This window comes from Salmo trutta, chromosome 5, assembly GCF_901001165.1.
Source record: "Salmo trutta chromosome 5, fSalTru1.1, whole genome shotgun sequence".
Lineage (NCBI taxonomy): Eukaryota > Metazoa > Chordata > Actinopteri > Salmoniformes > Salmonidae > Salmo > Salmo trutta.
In genome coordinates, this window is record NC_042961.1 from 1,909,983 (window position 1) to 1,935,594 (window position 25,612).

At 43.6% G+C, this 25,612-nt stretch overlaps 2 protein-coding genes and 1 long non-coding RNA gene across 4 annotated transcripts; 1 reads left to right on the top strand and 2 right to left on the bottom strand.

The window, feature by feature from the left end:
* Window positions 1-204: 204 nt before the first annotated feature.
* LOC115193500 (uncharacterized) lies at window positions 205-3,999 on the top strand. The gene is made up of 3 exons (XR_003878188.1): window positions 205-328; window positions 1,314-1,342; window positions 2,659-3,999. It is a non-coding gene; the product is annotated as an uncharacterized LOC115193500 (long non-coding RNA).
* A 1,515-nt stretch (window positions 4,000-5,514) lies between these two features.
* LOC115193441 (proteoglycan 4-like) lies at window positions 5,515-7,920 on the bottom strand. The gene is made up of 5 exons (XM_029752129.1): window positions 7,627-7,920; window positions 6,127-7,320; window positions 5,957-6,082; window positions 5,787-5,912; window positions 5,515-5,730 (listed from the first exon to the last, which is right to left on the bottom strand). Exons 1-5 carry the CDS (start codon window positions 7,918-7,920, stop codon window positions 5,515-5,517), a joined length of 1,956 nt encoding a protein of 651 aa, XP_029607989.1.
* Window positions 7,921-14,167: 6,247 nt separating this feature from the next.
* Window positions 14,168-20,932, bottom strand: LOC115193502 (homeobox protein OTX1 B-like). Of its 2 annotated transcripts, XM_029752190.1 has the most exons (5): window positions 20,663-20,932; window positions 20,455-20,552; window positions 18,094-18,282; window positions 17,307-17,458; window positions 14,168-15,966 (listed from the first exon to the last, which is right to left on the bottom strand). In XM_029752190.1, exons 3-5 carry the CDS (start codon window positions 18,188-18,190, stop codon window positions 15,226-15,228), a joined length of 990 nt encoding a protein of 329 aa, XP_029608050.1. In that variant the 5' UTR covers window positions 18,191-18,282; window positions 20,455-20,552; window positions 20,663-20,932; the 3' UTR covers window positions 14,168-15,225. The 2 variants fall into 2 exon arrangements, with proteins under 2 accessions (XP_029608050.1, XP_029608049.1); XM_029752189.1 differs by having other exon boundaries at window positions 20,455-20,932.
* Between the last annotated feature and the right edge of the window lie 4,680 nt (window positions 20,933-25,612).

Genomic DNA, 25,612 nt, shown 5'->3' on the forward strand with positions numbered 1-25,612 from the left:
CTTACTACTGGTAGATACCTTGGCCATCCAGGATGGCTACTTACTACTGGTAGATACCTTGGCCATCCAGGATGGTTACTTACTACTGGCAGATACCTTGGCCATCCAGGATGGCTACTTACTACTGGTAGATACCTTGGCCATCCAGGATGGTTACTGGCAGATACCTTGGCCATCTGCTTGATCCAGTAGATCTCTGCACATTCTGACTGTCTCTCTTGTGATTGGTCAATCAGCAGAGCAGGACCAACCAACAGGAGCTGGCCACTGGAGGAGAGCAACACCGGGACCCTGAGCACTGATCAGGCAGGACCATGGAGACAAACAGGTGTGTGTGTGTGTGTGTGTGTGTGTGTATATATATATATATATATATATATATATATATATATATATATACATACACTACTTTTGACCAAGGCCCATAGGGAATCCCATAGGGCCCATAGGAATCCCATAGGGCCCTGCACTAGATAGGGAATAGGGCTCCGGTCTATAGTAGTGCACTAGATAGGGAATATGGCTCTGGTCTATAGTAGTGCACTATATAGGGAATAGGGCTCTGGTCTATAGTAGTGCACTAGATAGGGAATAGGGCTCTGGTCTATAGTAGTGCACTAGATAGGGAATCCGATGCCATTTAGGACGCATTCCTCGTCATCTTTGTCGTAGTAATATTTTTTTTGGGGGGGGGGGGGGGGGGGGGGCGATTAGTGGGAGATTGTCTCGGCACCAGCACCACTGAATCACACAGTCACTTAGTAATCCAGACTGGAGGCTATTGGAGGAAGAATTTGCATTGCTGTTTAAATATGTGTCTAGTTAACGTTGTTAGGGTTTTAATGTCAATCATAACCACTATTAACTCACGCTCAAGGCTGGGGAGGTCGCTCTGAGTGACAATGGTTTGGAGAGGAGGGGAGGGGAGGGGAGGAGAGGAGAGGAGAGGAGAAGGAGAAGGAGGAGGAGAGGAGAAGGAGAGGAGAGAGGAGAAGGAGGAGAAGGAGAGGCGAGTGAGAGTGAGAGTGAGAGTTAGAGTATCTGTATGATTGAGGCCTACTGATAGTGTGTGTGCGCGTTGGTTGGTATCTATCTATATCTATCTATCTCATTTGGTAGAGCACGGAGCTTGTAACACCAGGGTAGTGGGTTTGATTCCTGGGACCACCCATATATAATATGTATGCAGCTTGACTGTAAGTCTCTCTGGATAAAAGTGTCTGCTAAATGGCATATTATTATATTATGTTAAACATGCTTACCATAGGTGCAGCTCGCCTAAACCGCGTGTTCCACCTTTGTCTCTCTTTCAGAAATGATCCTGTCTGACAGAGATGTTAGAGTAAGTCATGTTGATTTCCTGATCCTGTCTGACAGCGATGTTAGAGTAAGTCATGTTGATTTCCTGATCCTGTCTGACAGAGATGTTAGAGTAAGTCATGTTGATTTACTGATCCTGTCTGACAGAGATGTTAGAGTAAGTCATGTTGATTTACTGATCCTGTCTGACAGAGATGTTAGAGTAAGTCATGTTGATTTCCTGATCCTGTCTGACAGCGATGTTAGAGTAAGTCATGTTGATTTCTTGATCCTGTCTGACAGAGATGTTAGAGTAAGTCATGTTGATTTACTGATCCTGTCTGACAGAGATGTTAGAGTAAGTCATGTTGATTTACTGATCCTGTCTGACAGAGATGTTAGAGTAAGTCATGTTGATTTCCTGATCCTGTCTGACAGAGATGTTAGAGTAAGTCATGTTGATTTCCTGATCCTGTCTGACAGAGATGTTAGAGTAAGTCATGTTGATTTCCTGATCCTGTCTGACAGAGATGTTAGAGTAAGTCATGTTGATTTCCTGATCCTGTCTGACAGAGATGTTAGAGTAAGTCATGTTGATTTCCTGATCCTGTCTGACAGAGATGTTAGAGTAAGTCATGTTGATTTCCTGATCCTGTCTGACAGAGATGTTAGAGTAAGTCATGTTGATTTACTGATCCTGTCTGACAGAGATGTTAGAGTAAGTCATGTTGATTTACTGATCCTGTCTGACAGAGATGTTAGAGTAAGTCATGTTGATTTCCTGATCCTGTCTGACAGAGATGTTAGAGTAAGTCATGTTGATTTCCTGATCCTGTCTGACAGAGATGTTAGAGTAAGTCATGTTGATTTCTTGATCCTGTCTGACAGAGATGTTAGAGTAAGTCATGTTGATTTCCTGATCCTGTCTGACAGAGATGTTAGAGTAAGTCATGTTGATTTACTGATCCTGTCTGACAGAGATGTTAGAGTAAGTCATGTTGATTTCTTGATCCTGTCTGACAGAGATGTTAGAGTAAGTCATGTTGATTTCTTGATCCTGTCTGACAGAGATGTTAGAGTAAGTCATGTTGATTTACTGATCCTGTCTGACAGAGATGTTAGAGTAAGTCATGTTGATTTCCTGATCCTGTCTGACAGAGATGTTAGAGTAAGTCATGTTGATTTACTGATCCTGATTGACAGAGATCTTAGAGTAAGTCATGTTGATTTACTGATCCTGTCTGACAGAGATGTTAGAGTAAGTCATGTTGATTTACTGATCCTGTCTGACAGAGATGTTAGAGTAAGTCATGTTGATTTACTGATCCTGTCTGACCCCTCTTTCTTTACCCATCTCAGGTGAACGAAGACTCAGGGAAGCTGAAAGTGGTTAATTTTGGTCTTTGACCTTTTCTTTCTCGACTGTAAACTCCATCTTTTTCAATGCATTACTTTAATCAAATATATTCTGTAAATATATCTGATAACTGATTTAGCTCTATTCTGAAATGTTGATGCGTGATTAGCCTAAGAATTATGAATTTAAGTCTAAGTGAAATGTGAATAATTATGCTAATATCTTGCTAGTAGGTTTTATTCTAACAGAAGGTTGTATAGGATATTTATGCCTAGCCCTGTCCAGACCCATCTGTTCTCTCACCCAGCCCTCCTGCTGAAAAATTGTGTTTTACATTTTCTGCCCATTTCATTGAATTGTACTTTAATCCCCGCCTTGTTTAAAACAGTGCAGTAAATTAGCTTTTTGTTTTTCATGATTGACCCTGGTCACCTTTTACAGTATTCTAATACAGAGCTGTAAACTAACCTGTTGTGTTGCTGTATTAAAGAGGTTTTGTATCTTGTGTTTGTGGCTTTTAGGCCTGTCCCTTGTATTTGTTGCACACTAAAATATGTCAAAGCCACTATCATTAGGCATGCTGAGGCAGTGAATGTTTGGTCTCTCTGTAGTTTATCAGATGATGTGGCCTACGGTATTGTACTGTGTACCGTGTAGGCTACTGTGTGTATGTGTCGAGATTACGGGCTGCCGACGTTTTTTTTATTCATGAACGGAAGCCAATAATATAACAAGCGATTTTTAAGCGGTGAACACGGGCAGCAGCCCTGCGCGCCGAACGGAGCAGCTCGAGCCCCTTTCCTGAACAGCAGCCACGGCCTTGTCACGAGCTGTCGACGCGCTGCGCTCGGGACTAATCTGACAGCACCGCGCAGACCCTAATCCGCCACTGTATCCTAATCTATTTACTCTGCATTCTAAGAGGATTTGCTTCTAAAATATATATACAACAACCAATCCGATGCTGGAAAGTATGGTGAAATGGACAGAAAAGACCAGTCAGTCAGGATGGCTTGGTTTTCTGTGTTTTCTTTCTTTGTGTTGTTTTGTTTGGGTTCAAAAAATAATAATCATTGTATGTTTTTTCGGAGTCAATCGTTTTGGGAGAGAGATTGGTGAAAATAAATCCATTTCTGTCTGCTGATACAAGGCTAATACTTGTGTTATGTAAACAGAAAGGGTGTGTTTTGGTGAGTGATACTCAGAGAGCAGCTGGATAAGTGATATGTCCTTGGTTTTATCTCCTGATATATGTCACGTTCAAACAACTACTGTAGCCTGATATCACAATGCAATGACTTGACATCTTCAAATAAAACCTACAAAAACTGGAATACAAGTAATTGGGCTACATTTGGTATCTGTTTTTATATGTCTACTGTAGGCCTTGAGGCGTAGGCTAGGACTACAAATAGTTAAATCATCTCAAATTACACCTAGTCCTGGGCTAAAACCCATTATAGAGAACCAAGTTTTTCAGTCCAGGACTCGGTTTAATCCGTCTGGGGAAACCATCCGTTCAAGTTTATTAATATATACACTATTTTGATTAAACCCACATCAGATTTCTCTCCTGTTAGGAAACCTCTGTCACCTGAGACCAGACAGGTCTAAGACCACACACGTCTACATGTCAGCATAGGTTTATCTGCTGCCCTTTGACCCAGCCTCTCTCTTTCCCCACTGTCATCCTCTCCATCTGTCCAATAAAATCAGAAAATATGGTAAATGTATATATTTATCTGACTGTGCGGTGCGTTCGCGGAAATCTCTATTCACGGTACATGTGGCAGCTCAACCGGAAACTGCCTTTAAAAGCCTCATTGTCGACAACCCCTGGTCAGGTTGAATCCCGGCCTAAATCTGTCCAGGAAACTGCCCTTCAAGTGTAATAATAAATATATTGAGTAGGTCTTTAATAGACTCCCCACTCTGAAAGAGACCAGCAATCTGAGGTGGTTGGAAGAGATGAGCCTATTAGGACAGTGCTATTACTATCCTGGTGTGGCGTGGTGTAGTGGGGGAACGGCCTTGTTAGCGTTTGGAAATGAAGCTAGCCTCCAGCGTGCGCGTCTTACCCACCCATCATTATCCGTCATCACCCACGTTATCTTGCTTCTCCCATGTGCAACAGCTACTCTATGGGTTTACGCTTGACATTTTAATGGCACGTGCACAACTACAGTGAACTGTCTTTCTTACAAGCTCTAAACCCAACAATGTAGTAATCAATATCAATATAGTAATATTGTCTCTGTCTGTCTGTCTGTCTGTCTGTCTGTCTGTCTGTCTGTCTGTCTGTCTGTCTGTCTGTCTGTCTGTCTGTCTGTCTGTCTGGCTGGCTGGCTGGCTGGCTGGCTGGCTGGCTGGCTGGCTGGCTGGCTGGCTGGCTCTCAGTCTGTCTCTCTGTCTCTCTCTGTTTGTTTCTCTCTGTTTGTTTCTCTGTGTCTCTGTCTGTCTCTCTCTGTTTGTTTCTCTGTGTCTCTGTCTGTCTCTCTGTTTGTTTCTCTGTGTCTCTGTCTGTCTCTCTGGCTGTCTCTCTTGTCTGTTTCTCTGTCCCTCTGCCTCTCTCTGTATCTCTTGTCTGTTTCTCTGTCCCTCTGTCTCTCTCTGTCTGTCTCTCTGTGTCTCTGTCCGTCTCTCTGTCTGTCTCTCGTGTCTGTTTCTCTGTCCCTCTGTCTCTCTCTCTGGCGCGCCCTCAGGGATGTAGCCTAGCCTATAGCCTACTATATCAGATGTAATATTACTACTGATTTGTTTGGTGTTGGGTACATTTTCCATCCTATTGCTTCCCCCAATCAACCCTTGTCAGATCAGTGATTACCTCAAAGAAGGAAAGAAGCCCTCCATGTGCAGAATTAGAACTGGGCCATCCAAGTCAAACACCTTGAGGGGAGCCTGGGAGCCGGGGCCTTGAGGGGAACCTGGGTCTTGAGGGGAGTCTGGGCCTTGAGGCGAACCTGGGTCTTGAGGGGAGTCTGGGCCTTGAGGCGAACCTGGGTCTTGAGGGGAGTCTGGGTCTTGAGGGGAGTCTGGGTCTTGAGGGGAGTCTGGGTCTTGAGGGGAGTCTGGGTCTTGAGGGGAGCTTAGGAGCCGGGGCCTTGAGGGGAGTCTGGGCCTTGAGGCGAACCTGGGTCTTGAGGGGAGTCTGGGTCTTGAGGGGAGTCTGGGTCTTGAGGGGAGTCTGGGTCTTGAGGGGAGTCTGGGTCTTGAGGGGAGTCTGGGTCTTGAGGGGAGTCTGGGTCTTGAGGGGAGCCTAGGAGCCGGGGCCTTGAGGGGAGTCTGGGTCTTGAGGGGAACCTGGGTATTGAGGGGAGTCTGGGTCTTGAGGGGAGTCTGGGCCTTGAGGGGAGTCTGGGTCTTGAGGGGAGTCTGGGTCTTGAGGGGAGTCTGGGTCTTGAGGGGAGTCTGGGTCTTGAGGGGAGCCTAGGAGCCGGGGCCTTGAGGGGAGTCTGGGTCTTGAGGGGAACCTGGGTATTGAGGGGAGTCTGGGTCTTGAGGGGAGTCTGGGTCTTGAGGAGAGTCTGGGTCTTGAGGAGAGTCTGGGTCTTGAGGGGAACCTGGGTCTTGAGGAGAGTCTGGGTCTTGAGGGGAACCTGGGTATTGAGGAGAGTCTGGGTCTTGAGGGGAACCTGGGTCTTGAGGAGAGTCTGGGTCTTGAGGGGAGTCTGGGTCTTGAGGAGAGTCTGGGTCTTGAGGAGAGTCTGGGTCTTGAGGGGAACCTGGGTCTTGAGGGGAGTCTGGGTCTTGAGGGGAACCTGGGTCTTGAGGAGAGTCTGGGGGGTATTGAAGGGAGTCTGGGTCTTGAGGGGAACCTGGGTCTTGAGGGGAGTCTGGGGGGTCTTGAGGGGAGTCTGGGGGGTATTGAGGGGAGTCTGGGGGGTCTTGAGGAGAGTCTGGGGGGTATTGAGGGGAGTCTGGGGGGTATTGAGGGGAGTCTGGGGGGTCTTGAGGGGAGTCTGGGGGGTATTGAGGGGAGTCTGGGGGTTAGTCTTGAGGGGAGTCTGGGGGGTATTGAGGGGAGTCTGGGTATTGAGGGGAGTCTGGGGGGTATTGAGGGGAGTCTGGGGGGTATTGAGGGGAGTCTGGGTATTGAGGGGAGTCTGGGGGGTATTGAGGGGAGTCTGGGTCTTGAGGAGAGTCTGGGTCTTGAGGAGAGTCTGGGTCTTGAGGGGAACCTGGGTCTTGAGGGGAGTCTGGGTCTTGAGGGGAACCTGGGTCTTGAGGAGAGTCTGGGGGGTATTGAAGGGAGTCTGGGTCTTGAGGGGAACCTGGGTCTTGAGGGGAGTCTGGGGGGTCTTGAGGGGAGTCTGGGGGGTATTGAGGGGAGTCTGGGGGGTCTTGAGGAGAGTCTGGGGGGTATTGAGGGGAGTCTGGGGGGTATTGAGGGGAGTCTGGGGGGTCTTGAGGGGAGTCTGGGGGGTCTTGAGGGGAGTCTGGGGGGTATTGAGGGGAGTCTGGGGGGTATTGAGGGGAGTCTGGGTATTGAGGGGAGTCTGGGGGGTATTGAGGGGAGTCTGGGGGGTCTTGAGGGGAGTCTGGGGGGTATTGAGGGGAGTCTGGGGGGTCTTGAGGGGAGTCTGGGGGGTATTGAGGGGAGTCTGGGGGTTAGTCTTGAGGGGAGTCTGGGGGGTATTGAGGGGAGTCTGGGTATTGAGGGGAGTCTGGGGGGTATTGAGGGGAGTCTGGGGGGTATTGAGGGGAGTCTGGGTATTGAGGGGAGTCTGGGGGGTATTGAGGGGAGTCTGGGTCTTGAGTGTGATGCAAGCAGCAGTCAGGGAGAGCCAGCTTGTGTTCCAAATGGCACCCTAGTCCCATAGGGCCCTGGTCAAAAGTAGTGCACTATATAGGGAATAGGGTGCCATTTTGGACATAGACTTGGTGTGCACTCAGCTGGGCTTTACCAATCCAAACCTAGTAGGAATACTGTGAATGCACTCCCTGGGTTGTCATGGGGATGAGTAAGCTGCTTTCATATAGGAAGGAAGCTCCTTTTTCTCTGGGGCTTGGAGGCTTTCTCTGGGGCTTGGAGGCTTTCTCTGGAGCTTGGAGGCTTTCTCTTGGACTTGGAGGCTTTCTCTGGAGCTTGGAGGCTTTCTCTGGGGCTTGGAGGCTTTCTCTGGGACTTGGAGGCTTTCTCTGGTGCTTGGAGGCTTTCTCTGGAGCTTGGAGGCTTTCTCTGGAGCTTGGAGGCTTTCTCTGGGACTTGGAGGCTTTCTCTGGAGCTTGGAGGCTTTCTCTGGGGCTTGGAGGGACCTGACCATCACATAACAGGAGAGAAGCGTTTCAACCTTTTAATGCAGTTTTGAAGTGTAATACTAAGGAGGTCTTGTTTTGCTCACCGCTGTTGAAAGTGTCCATTTATGATTAGTATCAAATCAGGTAAAAAATGTTGATGACATTCAAAAGTCAAACATTGTGAGTATTTTTCTAAATTACAAACTTCCTCAGAGGGGGAAAAGTGTCTTGCTGGCTTCCTGTGCAAAACGGGTCTCGAAAAAGCTGCCCTGCCGCTTGTTAATTACCTCTCGCAACACCACCAATTATCAATTGGAATCTAAAACGTTTGATTCTTCTACCAGTCCCAGACATAATTGACGCATAAAACAAAGCCAAAATACCTGCCGAACAAAACCCAAGGCTGGACAGGACAGCCTCGTATCACAAAGCACCATTGAAACTAGAGCCGTCACTCCTGCCTACACCATGTCAGTACAGGGTCGTGTTCATTCGGCCCCAAACGGGGGAAAAACAGACAAGCAGGGAGGGACTACTTTGGACTTGTCCAATAAGAAATGTTTATAATCCGTTTGCAAAACGCTTTGCTACGTTGTGCACTAATGAACACGACCCCGTTAAACTCTGTTTAACCTCTTCCTCAGGTAAGTCTTCTCCCAGGCCCGGCCCCCTGCCGTCTCGCTCCTCAGACTGACCTATCAACACGTGTAGATGCTGAGGTCTGGCGACGCTAGACAGCCAATGAAAAACAAGGTTGGATGAGGAAAGGAGGAGAACTGTCCCAGCATGCAGGTTGTGCTATCGGTCCATCTCAGGGAAGGCCCACTGGATCTCTCTCTCATACACATATCTCCCACACAGGCTCTCCCACACACGCTCTCTCACACACGCTCTCACACACACGCTCTCCCACACACGCTCTCCCACACACATATCTCCCACACACGCTCTCCCACACACGCTCTCCCACACACATATCTCCCACACACGCTCTCCCACACACACGCTCTCCCACACACGCTCTCCCACACACATATCTCCCACACATGCTCTCCCACACACGCTCTCCCACACACGCTCTCCCACACACGCTCTCCCACACACGCTCTCCCACACACACGCTCTCCCACATACATATCTCCCACACACACGCTCTCTCACACACGCTCTCCCACACACGCTCTCCCACACACACGCTCTCCCACACACACGCTCTCACACACACGCTCTCCCACACACGCTCTCAGACACACGCTCTCCCACACACACGCTCTCTCACACACACGCTCTCTCCCACACACGCTCTCTCCCACACACGCTCTCCCACACACGCTCTCCCACACTCACTGATACATCACATTCATGTATGCAAAAAAAGAAAGAAAGTCCAGCCCAGTTCATTTCCTGGATAAGGTAGTTGGAAAAACGTCAACAGGTATTTGAGCCTATCTAGGGTATAATGCTTCCAATGGCACCCTATGCCCTATATAGTGCACCACTACTGTCTATGGACCCTGGTTAAAAGTAGGGCATAGGATGCTGTTTGGAACACGGCCCAGGCTCACTCAGGCAGAAAGTAGCTAGGCCATAGGGTCAGTTCACACTGAGGGACACGGTGCCCTGGTGATCCAGGAGGGTGGAGGGAGCAAGAGATCTCTAACCCACATGGAATCTGTTCCTGACTCTGGCTGTCCTTTACATACTATCATCAGAGAGACAGTTTAGTTTTCTATATGACTCTGGCTGTCCTTTACAGATTATCATCAGAGAGACAGTTTAGTTTTCTATATGACTCTGGCTGTCCTTTACAGACTATCATCAGACAGACAGTTTAGTTTTCTATATGACTCTGGCTGTCCTTTACAGACTATCATCAGAGAGACAGTTTAGTTTTCTATATGACTCTGGCTGTCCTTTACAGACTATCATCTAGAGAGACAGTTTAGTTTTCTATATGACTCTGGCTGTCCTTTACAGACTATCATCAGAGAGACAGTTTAGTTTTCTATATGACTCTGGATGTCCTTTACAGACTATCATCTAGAGAGACAGTTTAGTTTTCTATATGACTCTGGCTGTCCTTTACAGACTATCATCAGAGAGACAGTTTAGTTTTCTATATGACTCTGGCTGTCCTTTACAGACTATCATCAGAGAGACAGTTTAGTTTTCTATATGACTCTGGCTGTCCTTTACAGACTATCATCAGAGAGACAGTTTAGTTTTCTATATGACTCTGGCTGTCCTTTACAGACTATCATCAGAGAGACAGTTTAGTTTTCTATATGACTCTGTCTGTCCTTTACAGACTATCATCTAGAGAGACAGTTTAGTTTTCTATATGACTCTGGCTGTCCTTTACAGACTATCATCAGAGAGACAGTTTAGTTTTCTATATGACTCTGGCTGTCCTTTACAGACTATCATCAGAGAGACAGTTTAGTTTTCTATATGACTCTGGCTGTCCTTTACAGACGATCATCAGAGAGACAGTTTAGTTTTCTATATGACTCTGGCTGTCCTTTACAGACTATCATCAGAGAGACAGTTTAGTTTTCTATATGACTCTGGCTGTCCTTTACAGACTATCATCAGAGAGACAGTTTAGTTTTCTATATGACTCTGGCTGTCCTTTACAGACTATCATCAGAGAGACAGTTTAGTTTTCTATATGACTCTGGCTGTCCTTTACAGATTATCCTCAGAGAGACAGTTTAGTTTTCTATATGACTCTGGCTGTCCTTTACAGACTATCATCTAGAGAGACAGTTTAGTTTTCTATATGACTCTGGCTGTCCTTTACAGACTATCATCTAGAGAGACAGTTTAGTTTTCTATATGACTCTGGCTGTCCTTTACAGACTATCATCAGAGAGACAGTTTAGTTTTCTATAGGACTCTGGCTGTCCTTTACAGACTATTATCTAGAGAGACAGTTTAGTTTTCTATATGACTCTGGCTGTCCTTTACAGACTATCATCAGAGAGACAGTTTAGTTTTCTATATGACTCTGGCTGTCCTTTACAGACTATCATCAGAGAGACAGTTTAGTTTTCTATATGACTCTGGCTGTCCTTTACAGACTATCATCAGAGAGACAGTTTAGTTTTCTATATGACTCTGGCTGTCCTTTACAGACGATCATCAGAGAGACAGTTTAGTTTTCTATATGACTCTGGCTGTCCTTTACAGATTATCATCAGAGAGACAGTTTAGTTTTCTATATGACTCTGGCTGTCCTTTACAGACTATCATCAGAGAGACAGTTTAGTTTTCTATAGGACTCTGGATGTCCTTTACAGACTATCATCTAGACAATTACATGTAGAAAAGCTGTTTTAAAACGAGCTTGGATGGTTCTGACAACATGAAAAGGTCACTATGGAAGAATAAGGTTAAGTTTAAAGGAGTGATCTTAAAGATGACATACACTGTACACATTATAGTCCCGTAGATCATTAAAGTCCCTGGTGCTAACATGGCAGAGAGTCCTGATTGTGTCCACATTGTGTTCACATTTTCAGACAGCTGTAGACGATTAAAAGACTCATTGAGAACTGATTGTGATCAGATCTTCCAAGTATAAACTGACAAGATCAGGACGAAGGACGCATGTTAGTGGCAGGTATAAACGTGACTAGAGAGGATAGACAGCTAAGAGCTAGAGTTTATCTGTAATGCGAAAGAGCCACGTTAAAGCGCGATTGACACTTAAAGGCAATGTTCTCGCGTTAGCGGAGACTGCATTTACAGTAAACACTGCATATATTGGCTCAATCAGAAATTACCTTTAAATGTCTAATGCAATCTGTAACAGTTCAGCCATGCAGACTGAGTAGACCCCCTTAAGGGCATTTTTCGATTGATACATGTTTAGTGTTTAGTGTGAATGCGGAAACATTGCCTTTAAGAGGGGCATAGCTGAAAATGGACAATGGGATTTAATCGGGCCCCAAGGTTTGACCTTTACACCTAAAAGGCCATGGCAAAAATATGTGTGCTGTCCCATTGGCTGTGGCCTGCAAGTTCCTGCTCACCTCACTTAGCTTCCAACTGGTGTCGCTACATTGAGCTTTTAGTGGTAATATAATGATGAAGCAGAGAGAAAATACAGCAATTTAGGCTGCGTTTACACAGGTAGCCCGAATCTGATATTTTGCCACTAATTGGTCTTTTGACCAATCAGATCAGATTTCTTTTGACAATAATAGGGCAAAAATATCAGAATTTGACTGCCTGTGTAAACACAGCTGAAATAATCCATTACAGAGCGTCTCTTTAAGGCTGCGTTTACACAGGCAGCCCAATATTATGCTCTTTTGACCAATCACAAGTCTTTTCACATCAGATCTTTTTGGAGCTGATCTGATTGGTCAAAAGATCAATTAGTGGGGGGAAAAGATCAGAATTGTGCTGCCTGTTTTCTGTATGAAATTGTAAATGCTATTCTATCGCTGTATCGGAAGTGGAGGACCTAACATATGCTGCCATTGCCAAACATGTGCAAAGCCAGTTTACCTAGTCATATATTACTGTATTTCTTTTTATTATATAGCATGTATTTGTCTGAACGAAAAGGACTTTATTTTATTTCATGGGTGGATGTTTAAAACATAACGGATTCAAGCTAATCCAGTTCCTTGTCCCTTGCGTGATTAGTTTATACAGAACTAACGGACAACACAGGACAGATAGTGAGAGAGTATGGAACATGCGACTTTAAACCGAATAGGGCAACACATTACATAATCTACTGTTTTCATAATTAGAGACATTTTATGAATTACTAAGTCCCAACAGTATTTTAAAAACGAAATGGTAGCCTTATGTTTATTAATCGGCTAAATATAGGAGACATAGGCTACTATTTATTTAACGAAATTATAAAGTAAAAGACCATGAAATGGACCGTTCTGAAAAATGTTTTAAATCGAATGTTCCACCTGACCTATGCGTCAAACCAATTCCGTTGCGCCAAGTCCAATATCTAATTCTCAAGTCCTGGTCGTGTTTGTTGGAAAGTGTTTCGCGTAAGGGCACGAGGCTGCAGAATACTCGAATTCCTTTTTTTAATACCCAAGATTGGTTGCAAATGTTTGTTTGATGCAAATTTGACAAATTCTGCCCGCGTGTTTGTGTACACTCGCGGTGTCGCAGATGTCTCACAGCGCACGCGGGCATACTCCAACAAACAGTATAATGTTCTAGTTAGCGAGAGGCCGCGCATCTCAAATTTTTATTCTCCACTATGTAGGAAATATAGGTGGCATTTGGGACGTATCCCAGTGTGTTTATTTAGCTGGTACTGCATACTATTCATCATTAAATGGGCAATCTGGGATTTGTTGATAGATCCCTTAATCAATTGTTGCAAATAGATGGCCTGTGCATTATGCCTGTATTCCTAGAAGATCCTGTGCCGCTAAAATGAAATAGTCCAATTCAATCTACGATAACTCCAAAGCCTACAACTAATAAAGAACGGTGCCTTGTCAATGATTGTTTTTGGTCTTAGCCTTCAGAGTTCAACAATGTTGGATCTTCCTCCCTCTCAAGACCCATCTTCCTCTGGCAGTATCATTATCCGCGTGGCCTTCGCACACCGTTAAAACATGCACGTCTTAACAACCTTGGCAAAACGCCGCCGATTTTCCCTTTTTTTAAAAATGGGTTTATGCCCTCGAGCTGCCTCCCTCTCCGCTTTTTGACCCGCTAACCCGGCCCCACCTACGTAATTACCGCATCAGAGGCGGTGAAATTCTTCCAGGTTATTTTGGATAAACGCGACTCTCGGCGCTACACTGAAATACCGCGCGTTTGTAATTATATGCGCATTCAATTACTCCGTGATCAAAATGTGACAGACTCAATATTTAAAGCGTTTTAACGCTGCATGTCAAAAGAAAATACTTTAATTTCCCTAAAGCAATAAGTGATTTCAGCGTTTCAATTTGACCACAGGGATTAAATAAACAAACACTCTTAAATGTAATATGTCCTGTAGGTCTACACGATGTATTTTAACTTGTTTTAATTATGGGAGTCATTTGCATCAATTCACCCCGTTAGGCCTACACTTAGTCTAATTAACATTTCAACAAGCATATAAAACAAAGTGTGACTTGTTTACATGGAAACAGGAATTCCTACATAAATTAGGGCACAGGCTTGGCCTACCTGCACATAACACCAGTACAGACACCTATATCAGACCGAGTCGGGCACTGGGTGAAACAGTAGGCTAATCCGGGTCAAACAGAATCCAGTGAGAAATGAGTTGCCGGGTCTTTATTGGATGGATAAGGGTGATCGCCTTGAGATACAGTCAACATTTCACTGCCATTTTGGAACATTCAATCCACATTCTTAAAAAATGATTCAATTTGACTTCAACAGGAAGTCAAGTGCTATTGTTAAAATATGTCCAATTTTACGATTGACAAATGCCAGAGTTAGGCATGTTTTAACTTTTAAAAGATATTTTCCTTTTGAAAAACTGCAATCCTGATTGAACATGATCCAATACATTTTTTGCTTCTATAATTTTCTTATTTCGTTTCTCCAAGACATTTCAAGTTGTCTAATGTATTTTTTTTTCTATAAAGGAAAACGTATATAAAAATGGAACTTCATGGCCAATTCGTTATCTTTGGAATATTTGGAAAGATTTACATCGGCTATAGTTGTTTCAAAGTTCTTATTAAACAATTTCAAATTCAGAAACACCAACTAAACGTGGTCACTGTAACTGACCCAAATACATATATACATATTTCAGCGCCTTTACGTCGCTGACTAAAATCTCTTTCATCCTAAAAATAACACATTTCAGAAATAAAAACACGATTTGATTGGAAATGGACGGAGGTAAGCAGCGCGTGCACTGGCACGGTGACCGGAAGGTAATCCTCATTCTAGAGACAGACACGAGCGCATCGCCAGAGCCAGGACAGGACGACTCTAGTGGTCACAGAGGTTTGGTTGAAACAACATTTGTTAAAACAGTCCATAGTTAAAAGGTCGAAACATTTCTTCATTGACAAAAGTAAAAACGACTTTTCAAATCAAGTCCATAGACCTCTCTCCTCTCAAGTTGTTTTCATAAGCTAAAAAGGGACCGTTTATTTAAAATAATAAAAATAAGTCCAATCAATGAGCTTCTGTCCATCCAAACTATATTTGCTGTTACTTTTTAAAGTTCATATACTTTTTTCTCTTTAAAAATCAACAAATTATGAGTGAGGAAACCAAATAGGGAAGGAGAGAAAATACAGAAGGAAGACAAAAAGTAAACCAATCACAAGACATGAGTCCCCTGGTCTTTGTAGTCCTCACAAGACTTGGAACCTCCAGGAGGCCTGGTCTTTGTAGTCCAAGCAGTCACTGGCATTAAAGTTGAGTTTCCACGAGGAGGCCGCTGTCTGCTCTTTATAATCCAAGCAGTCTGAGCCATTGAAGGCCAGGCCGGAGCCTCCGTAAGCCTGGTGGTGGTGGTGGTGGTGTCCTGAAGACTGACTGATGTGGTGGTGAGGGTGACCCGACATAGAAGAGGCCGTCATGGGGCTGAGCTGGTGGTGTGGGTGAGAGTGCATGGGGGCCAGGTAGGAGCCACAGTCCACCCCGCTGAAGTAGGAGCTGGATGGGGTAGGGTTATAGGAGCCGTAGCTTGTCGTCTGGTTGTAGGACATGGGATAGGAGGCGGCGGCCGAGACTGACCCCGACCGCTGCATGCAGGAGGCGTTGGACGGGGGTCCTGGGGGCTCAGCGAGCGGCGGGGCTGAGGCGGGTGTTAACGGGCCGTTGCCCGGGGAAATGGCGGGACTCCAAATGGACGAGACGGTGCTGATGGAGGTAGAGGTGTTGCTGAGGCCCGCCCCCGCGTGATTGGTGGAGGAGGAGGAAGAAGAGGAGGAGACTGCGCTGGAGACGGCAGGCGGGGTGAACTGGCCGCTGCTCTCCGACCCGGTGCTCTCCCTCGCCGGAGATGACTTCTTCTTGGCCGGACGGGCCTTGGTACTGTTGCCACTCTGTGCCTGCTGCCGACACTTCGCCCGTCGGTTCTTGAACCACACCTAGATCCAAACAGAGAATCAACTGTTAAAGCACATCTAGAACCAAACAGAACCTATCAACCATTAAAACAGAACCAAATGCAACCAACCACATGTTAAAGCCACACCTAACCAAACCAAGAGTTAGCCACGCAGACATCCGATACCTCAGGCTCTCACAGTACATTTCTAAAGACAAAAGATGGAACATTATGGAGGAAAATTGGTGTTATTAGGTATCAATGTTAATTTCCACCCAGGCCTGTTCCCTTCTCTAGTTTCATACCTTGTGTTTGTCCCAAATGGCACCCTATTCCCTACATAGTGCACTACTTTTGACCAGGGTCCATAGGGTGTCCCATAGGGTCCCGGTCAAAAGTAGTGCACTATGTAGGGAATAGGGTGCCATTTGGGATGCCACCCTTGTAGATAACAGGTGATAGAGTTTCTCTTCAGAGCACAGTAACTCTATAGCACCAAGAGGGGAGGATCATGTAGAGCATTTGGTTTCACACGCATTCTAACAACAACTTCAAAATGGTGAGAGGTTGGCCTTGGTGCCGACCTCATGCCTTTTAAAACCAATTTGCTCAGAACATGAGTAGCCTATAGGACTGTGTGTGAGAGACTTATGTTAAGTTCAACAAAGCTACATCTAAAAAATATATATATAAATAAATGGCATGTCGGCACCCTGCAGAAGGCAAAGTGATGCCGAAACGTCGGCCATTTACCCAAACACTTACTGGGAGTTTCTATATGGAGGATGAGTATTTTTATGGCATCCAACAGTGAACCTTTAATTGGTGTTAACATTCTAGGTCTAGCCTGTACATCACTACCCTGGATGGGGCCTTTAATTGGTGTTAACATTCTAGGTCCAGCCTGTACATCACTACCCTGGATGGGGCCTTTAATTGGTGTTAACATTCTAGGTCCAGCCTGTACATCACTACCCTGGATGGTGTTCAGTTTGATAACAACTAATGAATAAACTACAGATAAGACCACCATTCCTCAGATAGTCACATGGTATAGCCAATACTATATGTATAGAGGCTACCCAGTCAATAGCTCACCAAATCACCGATACAAGCTCAATGACTTTATGGGGAAACGTCATTGGTGCACTATTGAAGCTAACTCCTCGCTGTGAGAAGTATGGCTTAAGTCTGTTTTCCATGGAGCATAAGAGGGGTTACAGTGGTGGGCGGCTATACTGTCCGTCATTCAGTTGGTTACAACAACCCTAAACCCTGAACCAATCCCTGAACCAATCCCTGAACCAATCCCTGAGATTAATGAATCGCTGTCTCCCAAAAAGCAGAGCGAATACAGTTTTAAAAAAGTTGACATTTTACCTGGACCCTGGATTCCGGAAGGTTAATTTTCAGTGCGACCTCTTCGCGCATGAAGATATCCGGATACCTAGTTTTAGCAAAGAGCGACTCGAGGATGTCCAACTGCGAGCGCGTGAACGTGGTCCGTTCACGACGCTGTTTTCTAGGCGTCGCTGAAACAGAGAGCAAGAGATTTGAAATGAAAACTTTAAAATGATTTGTCTATTTTGAGCAGAAACACTAATCATATTAAGACAATTATTCGTGCCACTTGATCAATATTGAGCTAGTCTATTTTTGTCCTACCAGTCAACATTTTATTATGTTACAATTTGATATTTCTTTTCTCATTATATATCAATATTCGATGTAGTCTACCAACTATAATAAAAAAAACTATCCAAAAATACAATATATTTTTAGGCTATTTATTTTCACGTTTCCATGGCTAACCACGCGTAAATCCACTTCAAATAGCGTTTGATTTCGAGTTGTAGCCTATTACGCTCAGAATCAGTATTATCTTTATCCAACATGTGGTGTCCTCAAGCCCGGACCAGGTCTGGACCAGGTCTAAACCACCAGCGTTCACACTGCTGATATTATCGTTGGCTGTTCAGACATGTTGTATGTTTGGTTATTGACTGTAGGTTTGTCCTTATTAGTTGCATTTCCATTTGGAGAGAGACATCTCAGAGTGTGTGAGCCCCGGGCGATGGGCCGTGCACCGAGCTAGCCTCGCATCCAGAACCTGTTTTTCTAACACATTCCACTGAAACACGGGCGGATGCGAGGCGCTTCTCCCTACCTGGGTAGCCCACAGACGGGTGCAGTAGGTCCATGGCGGCGCCGCTGAGCCCCAGCCCATTCATGCCGTAGGGGGGCTGTTTGAGGTATGACATCATGCTAGAGGCAGTCACGGGTCCCCCCAGATCTTGCCAATAGTTCGATTTCCCCCGATGTTGCAGCTTGACGAGAGAGGCGCCGATGTAAGTCACTGCAAAAATAAATGTAGATTAAGACAAATAGTTCGACTGGTAAACAAATGGTCATATGCTGTACTTTTAATACACGAGAAAACCCTGTTTGGTATAAAAATTGTTTTTATCTAGGAAAGTCAGTTAAGAACCCGGCCAAACCCGGACGACGCTGGCCCAATTGTGCGCTGCCCTATGGCTCTCCCAATCACGGCCGGATGTGATACAGCCTGGATTCAAACCAGGGACTGTAGTGACGCCTCTTGCACTGAGATGCAGTGCCTTAGATCGCTACGCCACTCGGTTTTCAAAACTTAAATGACTTAGTCTTTGGTAATGACGCTCTGTTTTTCTTCCTTTGAGATGCATTGGAAATTACCCGTTTATGATTTCCAATGTTTAACGAAATATTGTTTTAGTTAGACATTCCGTGATCTACCGTGATCTACAATTAATATTTTCCTCTTTGCTTCTCTGAATTTAGACCTACATTACACGTCTGATTTAGTATTCCCAACTATAATACTCACTATGAGTAGTCTTGAAGTGTGTATGTATGCATGTATATAATGAGCTTAAGAAAAATATAATTAAATTCATTCGCTTGTTGGTTAAAACTGCGGGGTTTATGTATGGCTTTTTAAAATTCGTACAGTCTACATGGAACATAATGTATTGTTGGTGTCTATTCCACCAAAACCCATCTAAAGTTGTTCAACTAATATAAAGCCATTATTCACGTTTTATTAATATATGTGGGCCGTTTCCTAGAAAGTCCGATGCCTTGTCTGAACTGGATAGCCACATTTGACTTTATCCTAATTGTGCCTAATCTCCATTTGTCGTTTAGCCCATCTTGTTGAATAAAATGTTACAAATAGCCTAAGTGTTGGACTATCGGTTTGATATGCAACCCACTTGAATCCGTTGGACTCAATTACACACCGTCAGTATGGGCCATTGTCCCTTCCCCGTGGCCTGTCGAACTAAATAACTCCGAAAATAGTTATACATATATATGATGAGAGGTGTGTGAAACTCTGGTGCTTTGGGTTAATAATTCCAGTTTGAGAAATGTTTTTGTCGATCGGGCCAAATAAAGTTGCTCTGGTCCGGGGTTGTGTACGTGTGAGTAGGCCTCGATCCCATAGTCTCATTTATTCACAAACTGAAACAGTCAAATAGAAACTCAGTCTTCGAGCCCTCAATGACAACCATTAGGGAACAATTGTTTTACTATCAACGATTTAGATCTTTCGGGCTCATTCTATTACATTAAAAAAGTTCGTTTAGCATAAGTACAAAGTGGAGTCCTTGAGTAGCCCAATAAAGCTGGAAAGGTATAACCTAAAAAAACATGGCCACACTTCTCTGTATCGGTTGGTTGTTGACATTTAGAAGCCAACATTTCACTTGCCACTTCCAATTATCGTTAGGCTACTAACGTGCACGTAGGGGGGAAACAATCCAAAATGAAAAAGCTGTAAATTAAATTGACGTTAATGAGCGGAAACTCATCTCTTCTATTCAGCGGGATGACTATCGTGGCCCCCCGTGCTGTGCGGCCCAAAACGCGGCTCTTCTTTCTGCGTATTCGGACGGTGCTTTAAAACGACATTTTCCGCCTCTGCTCTGTTGAAGGAGTGATTTGAAAAGGCGACATCTTCGTGCAAATGAACCTAATTAGAATTTAGATTAATCCTCGGGGGTGAACATTTCACAAGACTCCTTATCAGCAAAATAAATTTAACAAAACCCCATACACGCCTCTCCAATTATCCACTAAGTAGTTTAGACATTTTATCACCCCCCCCAAAAAAAGAAAATAGCATGTTTCAATTGGAATGGAAATCTAAAATTATTAGGCCCAAGTTACATTCGAAGTTGACAACTCGTTTAAAAAAATAAACCTAATTCAACTTGAAGTCGCCCACTCAGGGGATTTGACAAGTATTAATTGATCATTCATTTAATAATAGATTAGACAATGGGAGTATGAATCAAAACGCGCACATAGTTATAGGACTTTCATCTGTATTTCCTACTGGTTGCGTTGTGTGGCAATCGGAGACAGCCTGTATACATTTATTTGGTTTAAAAGGTTGTTTCAAATGCAGAACAAACTAATTTACGCACAAAAAAGGATTGAAAAACTATCCTCCAACTTGATCTAAACCATTAAAGTAACGTACCTTTTTCCCCCTTCCTATCCCCAAGCTTCTCTCCTTTAGTAGCCTGGTAAAGGCGACCAGATGAACCCAATGCGTCTATCCACCAATACCGAGGAAGTCTGGATGGCAACCCGAAGAGAGAGAACTCAAGACGGCAACTCAAAAACAAATACAGTGCAAACTGTGCATTGTGGAAAAGAGCTGTAGCCTATTGGTTCTCACTTCTCACCCAGCACGTGCCCTGTCGTTGTTTCCCTGTTAGTCGATCGTGAAGATTTCCGGGTTTTTAAAAACCAAATAAATCAAACTAATTTGCTTGAGCTTTGCGTGGTGTCTGTCACTGTGTTAAGGTGATTGCTAATGTAGACGGATGGAGATTGATCACATTCCCACTACCCTTGCCCCTCTATGAGTGTAGGACACCTGCCGATCCGCCCACTCTATCCAATCAGTGAGCGTCCTCTCTCTGACAGACAGCGGGAGCTGCCACTCAGCGCTCAGAGCAGCTGTAGAAGCCCCTCCCCTTTCGGTCGAGACACCAAACCCGGACAAACCCGGACAAACCCGGCCCGGACATATTGTCAAAAGGAGAAAACATTTCAGACAGACTGGAAAGTGGCTCATACGAGCAGTTTTTGCAGTGAACTCTTCTAAACAGACCATTTATGCATCAAATTAACAGCCTGACGCAATACGGAATTCTAATCTAACCTATTTGGTAAATATTATATAGGCTAAGTTTACCTATTTTGGAGACCAAAAAGGATATGACAGAAATGACAATTATTGTATTCTTAAATAGACGTTTATTATTTATACTTTTATCAAAAAGGAACGGCAACATTGCAAATTAACAGGCCCCAAAACGGACACTTTAATCTGTGGTTGAGAATAAGTGCAAACTATAACCTAGTCGAATATACTTTTTTTTTTTAATTGTCAATAACTGGGGAAAAAATACATGTTTTACAATCATCATCATGAGATGTCTAACTTGTCCAGATAAAACATTTGGTATTTCGAATTCAATGTTTCTTTAAAAAAAAAATACGTTTTCAAAAACATAGAACTAAATACTAGAAATAGCATAAAAATAATACACATTTAAGTTGATGTTTTTTATCCAGCCTATATTTCTGCCGGGGCGTGTGGGTCTTTATGTTCAGGTCACAACAAAACATTAAATGGCGCTGTTCCAGCCAGAAGAAACCAAGACATTTATATTCTAATTCCGTGGTTAGTTGACCAACAACATATAACTCATTTCTCTTAAGAAAATCGGTCGATGAGAAAGTAAGTATAAATAATCCTTTGAAAAAAAAAAATATTCCATTCAATACATTTGAGGAATGTCTTTCAAACGAGAGAATGTGACGTAAATAAAAGGGAAAAAGTTAAATTGAACCATTTTTATTGTGACCTCCAGCTCATGAATATGAATTAGTTCTAATCCCCCACTTAGAATTACATTTCAGAATGGTCGGCGTTAAGTTTAATAGGGATAGACCTTCAACTCACAGACAAGAAAACCAAGGAAAACTCTACCGATACAAGAAAATAGACATTAATTCAGCTCACATAAAAAGAAAAAGACGGGATCCATTCTCGAGCCACGGAATCAAATCCAATAATTGCTAAATCTCCCTTTGCAACCCCCCTCGTAAAGAAATGCCCTCAACAAAATACTCGTAACAGAATATCATGGGGGGGGTGCACTGTTGCCATAACCGTTTCTCAAAGGGTCGCGAGTAGGAGATGCTCGCGGGACGTTATTAAGAGCTCGCTCGGCCTCTTTTGTTGATCTCACAAAATCAACTCATTTTGAGGTGCGAGCTGAAAGCGAGCAAATGTTCAAAGCAAGTGACCGTGGCCTGCAGGAACGAAATGATATGTGTACTATATAGGACCATCCAATCAAAGACAGCCTTTCGGTTCCCCCTTCTATAGCTTCTAAAAAGTCATCGACAAGAGCACTTGAAAAGAAAGACGCTGCTGTGGACGGGAAACGGAGGAAGAAAGTTATTTGTTGAGTTGTGTGTGAAAGTCTATATAGACGCACAGTGATGCCGTGGCCTCTATGGGCCCTGGTGTTATTACAGCTCGAGAGGCAGAGAGAAATGAAATTGAAAGAGAAAGGCCCAGGCCTTGGCCTTGGCTCCAGCCCAGCCACGACTAAATTCCATCACCTCTCAAACAAACCACCAAGACGATTTCATTCCCACGACTGAAATCATCATGCAAAAAATATATAGTACTCAATCCCAACACAGAAGAGACGTGTAAATTCTTCAATTCTGCATGACAATTGAGGCCAGATTTTCTTGTTTTTCCTCCTGATGTTGGTTGAGACCCTGTGATAAACCCCGAACAAGTATCAAATTGCACCAACCTTTTGTAATAAGAGTATTTTGTCTAATCCCAAATTGCTGTCGAATTTTCTTAATGCTGAGCTCGTAAAGCCTAGGATTAGGAAGCGAGTGTGAGGAGAGGAGAGGAGGGGAAAAAGTTTTGTCCCTTTAGCGGGCAGGATTGGAAGAGAAGGGCTCGCGGATGTTGTCGGAGCTTGTTAAAACGATGAAGCATAAAATAGGATATTGTAGGAACACAGATCGAGAGGGGAACGGTGGGCTACATGGGTCCCTTGGTACATTTTTCGACGCAGGAAGGTATAGTTCAGACTGGCCGAGCAGCACCTGCGAGGTGAGGCCACAGACTTCAAAGCCTCCACGAGCCACAATACTCCGGAGATAATCCGCCCGCGCCGCACAACGAGGATCCTACACCACGCGGCTGCACAGCTCCAAAAGCGGCTGTTTACGACGTTCGTTTCTATTATCTGTAAAATGTATATATATATATTTTTTAAAACTATAGGTATTTTTATCGGCTGCTTGGCTAATTTAGGATTATAAGGCGACCATGCATGGTACACACACAGGTAAGAAAGTATTCATTTGAGTTGTTGGAAAATTACAAATCGAAATCTTTCAGAATAATACGATGTATCCTATTCAATCATCTGGACTGACTAGTCTTTTATCGAGACTTTTGGAAAATGACAAACATAAAGATAACCCTTTAAAAGTATGGATAAACTGCAGCATAAAGCGCACATTTCAAGTTGGCTATGAATTGAGAAAGGTGACAAGTGTTTATTTTTTGCTAAATAAATAAAATGCATACAGGCCTAATAGCCTATTCTAAAATGAAATGATTTAAAGTTCCATGTTCTGCATTTAAGTTTATTATTCCATATTTTCAATAGGAAGTCCATACAATTTGTTTTATAGCATAATTCAATAAATAAACGGATAGGCCAAAATCAAAGCTAATGAAACATATATTTCATCATCATAAAACGAGACTTTAGCCGAACCAAACATTCGGACATAAGTAAACACCGCGTGCAGGACATTAGAAATAAATAGTCCAAGTGTGTTTAAACACCCGGAGTAGATAAATGCCAAAATAATGATAACGTTATTTCAGACCATCACCACATCATTTACATCACACACACCAACTGTAATATATTATTACAATCTACCCCCACCCTCCACCTCTCTCTCCTTTTCCCTCCGTCAAAGCTCTGTGATTTGTTAAGGCAACAAACAAATGTCCTTCACCGACTGGGGTGTAATCGTTTGTGAACGCCATTACAGCGCGCAGCTTTATTCACCAGATTATAGCCAACCCGTGATAACCGCAGTATAATAGCACCTAGAAACAAAGCGCCTTGGGGGACGTAATATGTTTGGATGTACAGTCGGTACCAAGCAGGGAACCGATCAGCAAATTCATTGGAAAGTATTAGAAAGGCCAGGGAGGAGGTCAGCTGTCAAAACCGATTTTCTTTATTTCATCGGGGATGGATGAGCGAGAGAGGTAGTGGTTGCTGACTGTGACCACGGCTCCAAAACCAGCACACGGTCTCCAGCTCCGCGCCTCTCCAATTCAACTCAAACCCCCCTTGCCTTTTCCACTGCGTCAAAACCAGGCGAGGGAGAGAGGGACAGCATCTGTTCTCCGTACAAAGTGATTTGGGCTAATCTTCCTCCGAGGAAAAGGCTATATAGGCTACTCGGCATCGAGCTCAAAGAAAACCGGACGCAAATAGTAATTTCTAAACATGCATAAAGCGCCGGGGAATTCAGCAGAGCTCTATGTAATACGCGTGGTTAAACGCGCGGCTCGCCAGTGTCCACAGTTAGACACTAAAACACTTCTGTTGGTCTATTTCAACGAAAAGCACACTAGCATTTTAAAAACTTCTTACAAACATTATTTACTTTTCATTTAGAAAATGTAGCCTACCACTTGCAAATGGGCAACAACTATGGCCTAACTAGACTTACTTCGTTGTTGGAATATTTCAGAAATGTCGAATATTGTAAAACAATGAAATTAATGCAACATTTAAAAACGATTTAAAACTTCTCAAAAGTGAGGACGTAACACATTAAACGAAGACAATATCACATTATAAACAATACTAATACTATTCATTATTTGTAGGCTACAAGGAAAACATCATATTAAATAAAAACAAATCAAATATAGGCCTAAGTTGTTGCTCAAACAGTCATGATCCAATAGAGTCGTTAAATCTGATATTTCAGAGGTCTCCGGTAAAGTTGTGTATTGAGGGCTAGTAGCCTAGTCTATTGCATAGAGCTCCAAAAACACCCCCAAACACCACTTATGGACTATGAAAGTTTAGGACTTTATTGAAGACTTGTGTTATGACAGTGGAATAAATAATCAAACAGGTAAATGTTCACACGTTTAAGACAGCAGCTGCATTCAGATGTAGTGGAACCAATAGAAATACAACTACTAGAATGATCTGACATGCCCTTTCTGATAATTACATTTCTATTGTTGGAACCAGGAGATCGAAGCACAAATAAAAGCAACATATGATCTCTTCTTCAGTACATATACAATAAATATAAACAAAACGCCCTTTTGATTAAAAAGCAAGAAAATGACATGGCTGTGTCGTGATGCTGGTTCACTAATAACACGTTTAGCCCGTAGAATTCCTACTACCGACTAGAAAACGGAAATAAATAAAAGTTATTCTGCTTTCTTTGCTTTCAACTGCTTGTGGAATTGATCCGGAAAAAAAGTATTTTTGTATGCCATTTGTCAGAGCGGTGATGAAATACACAAAATT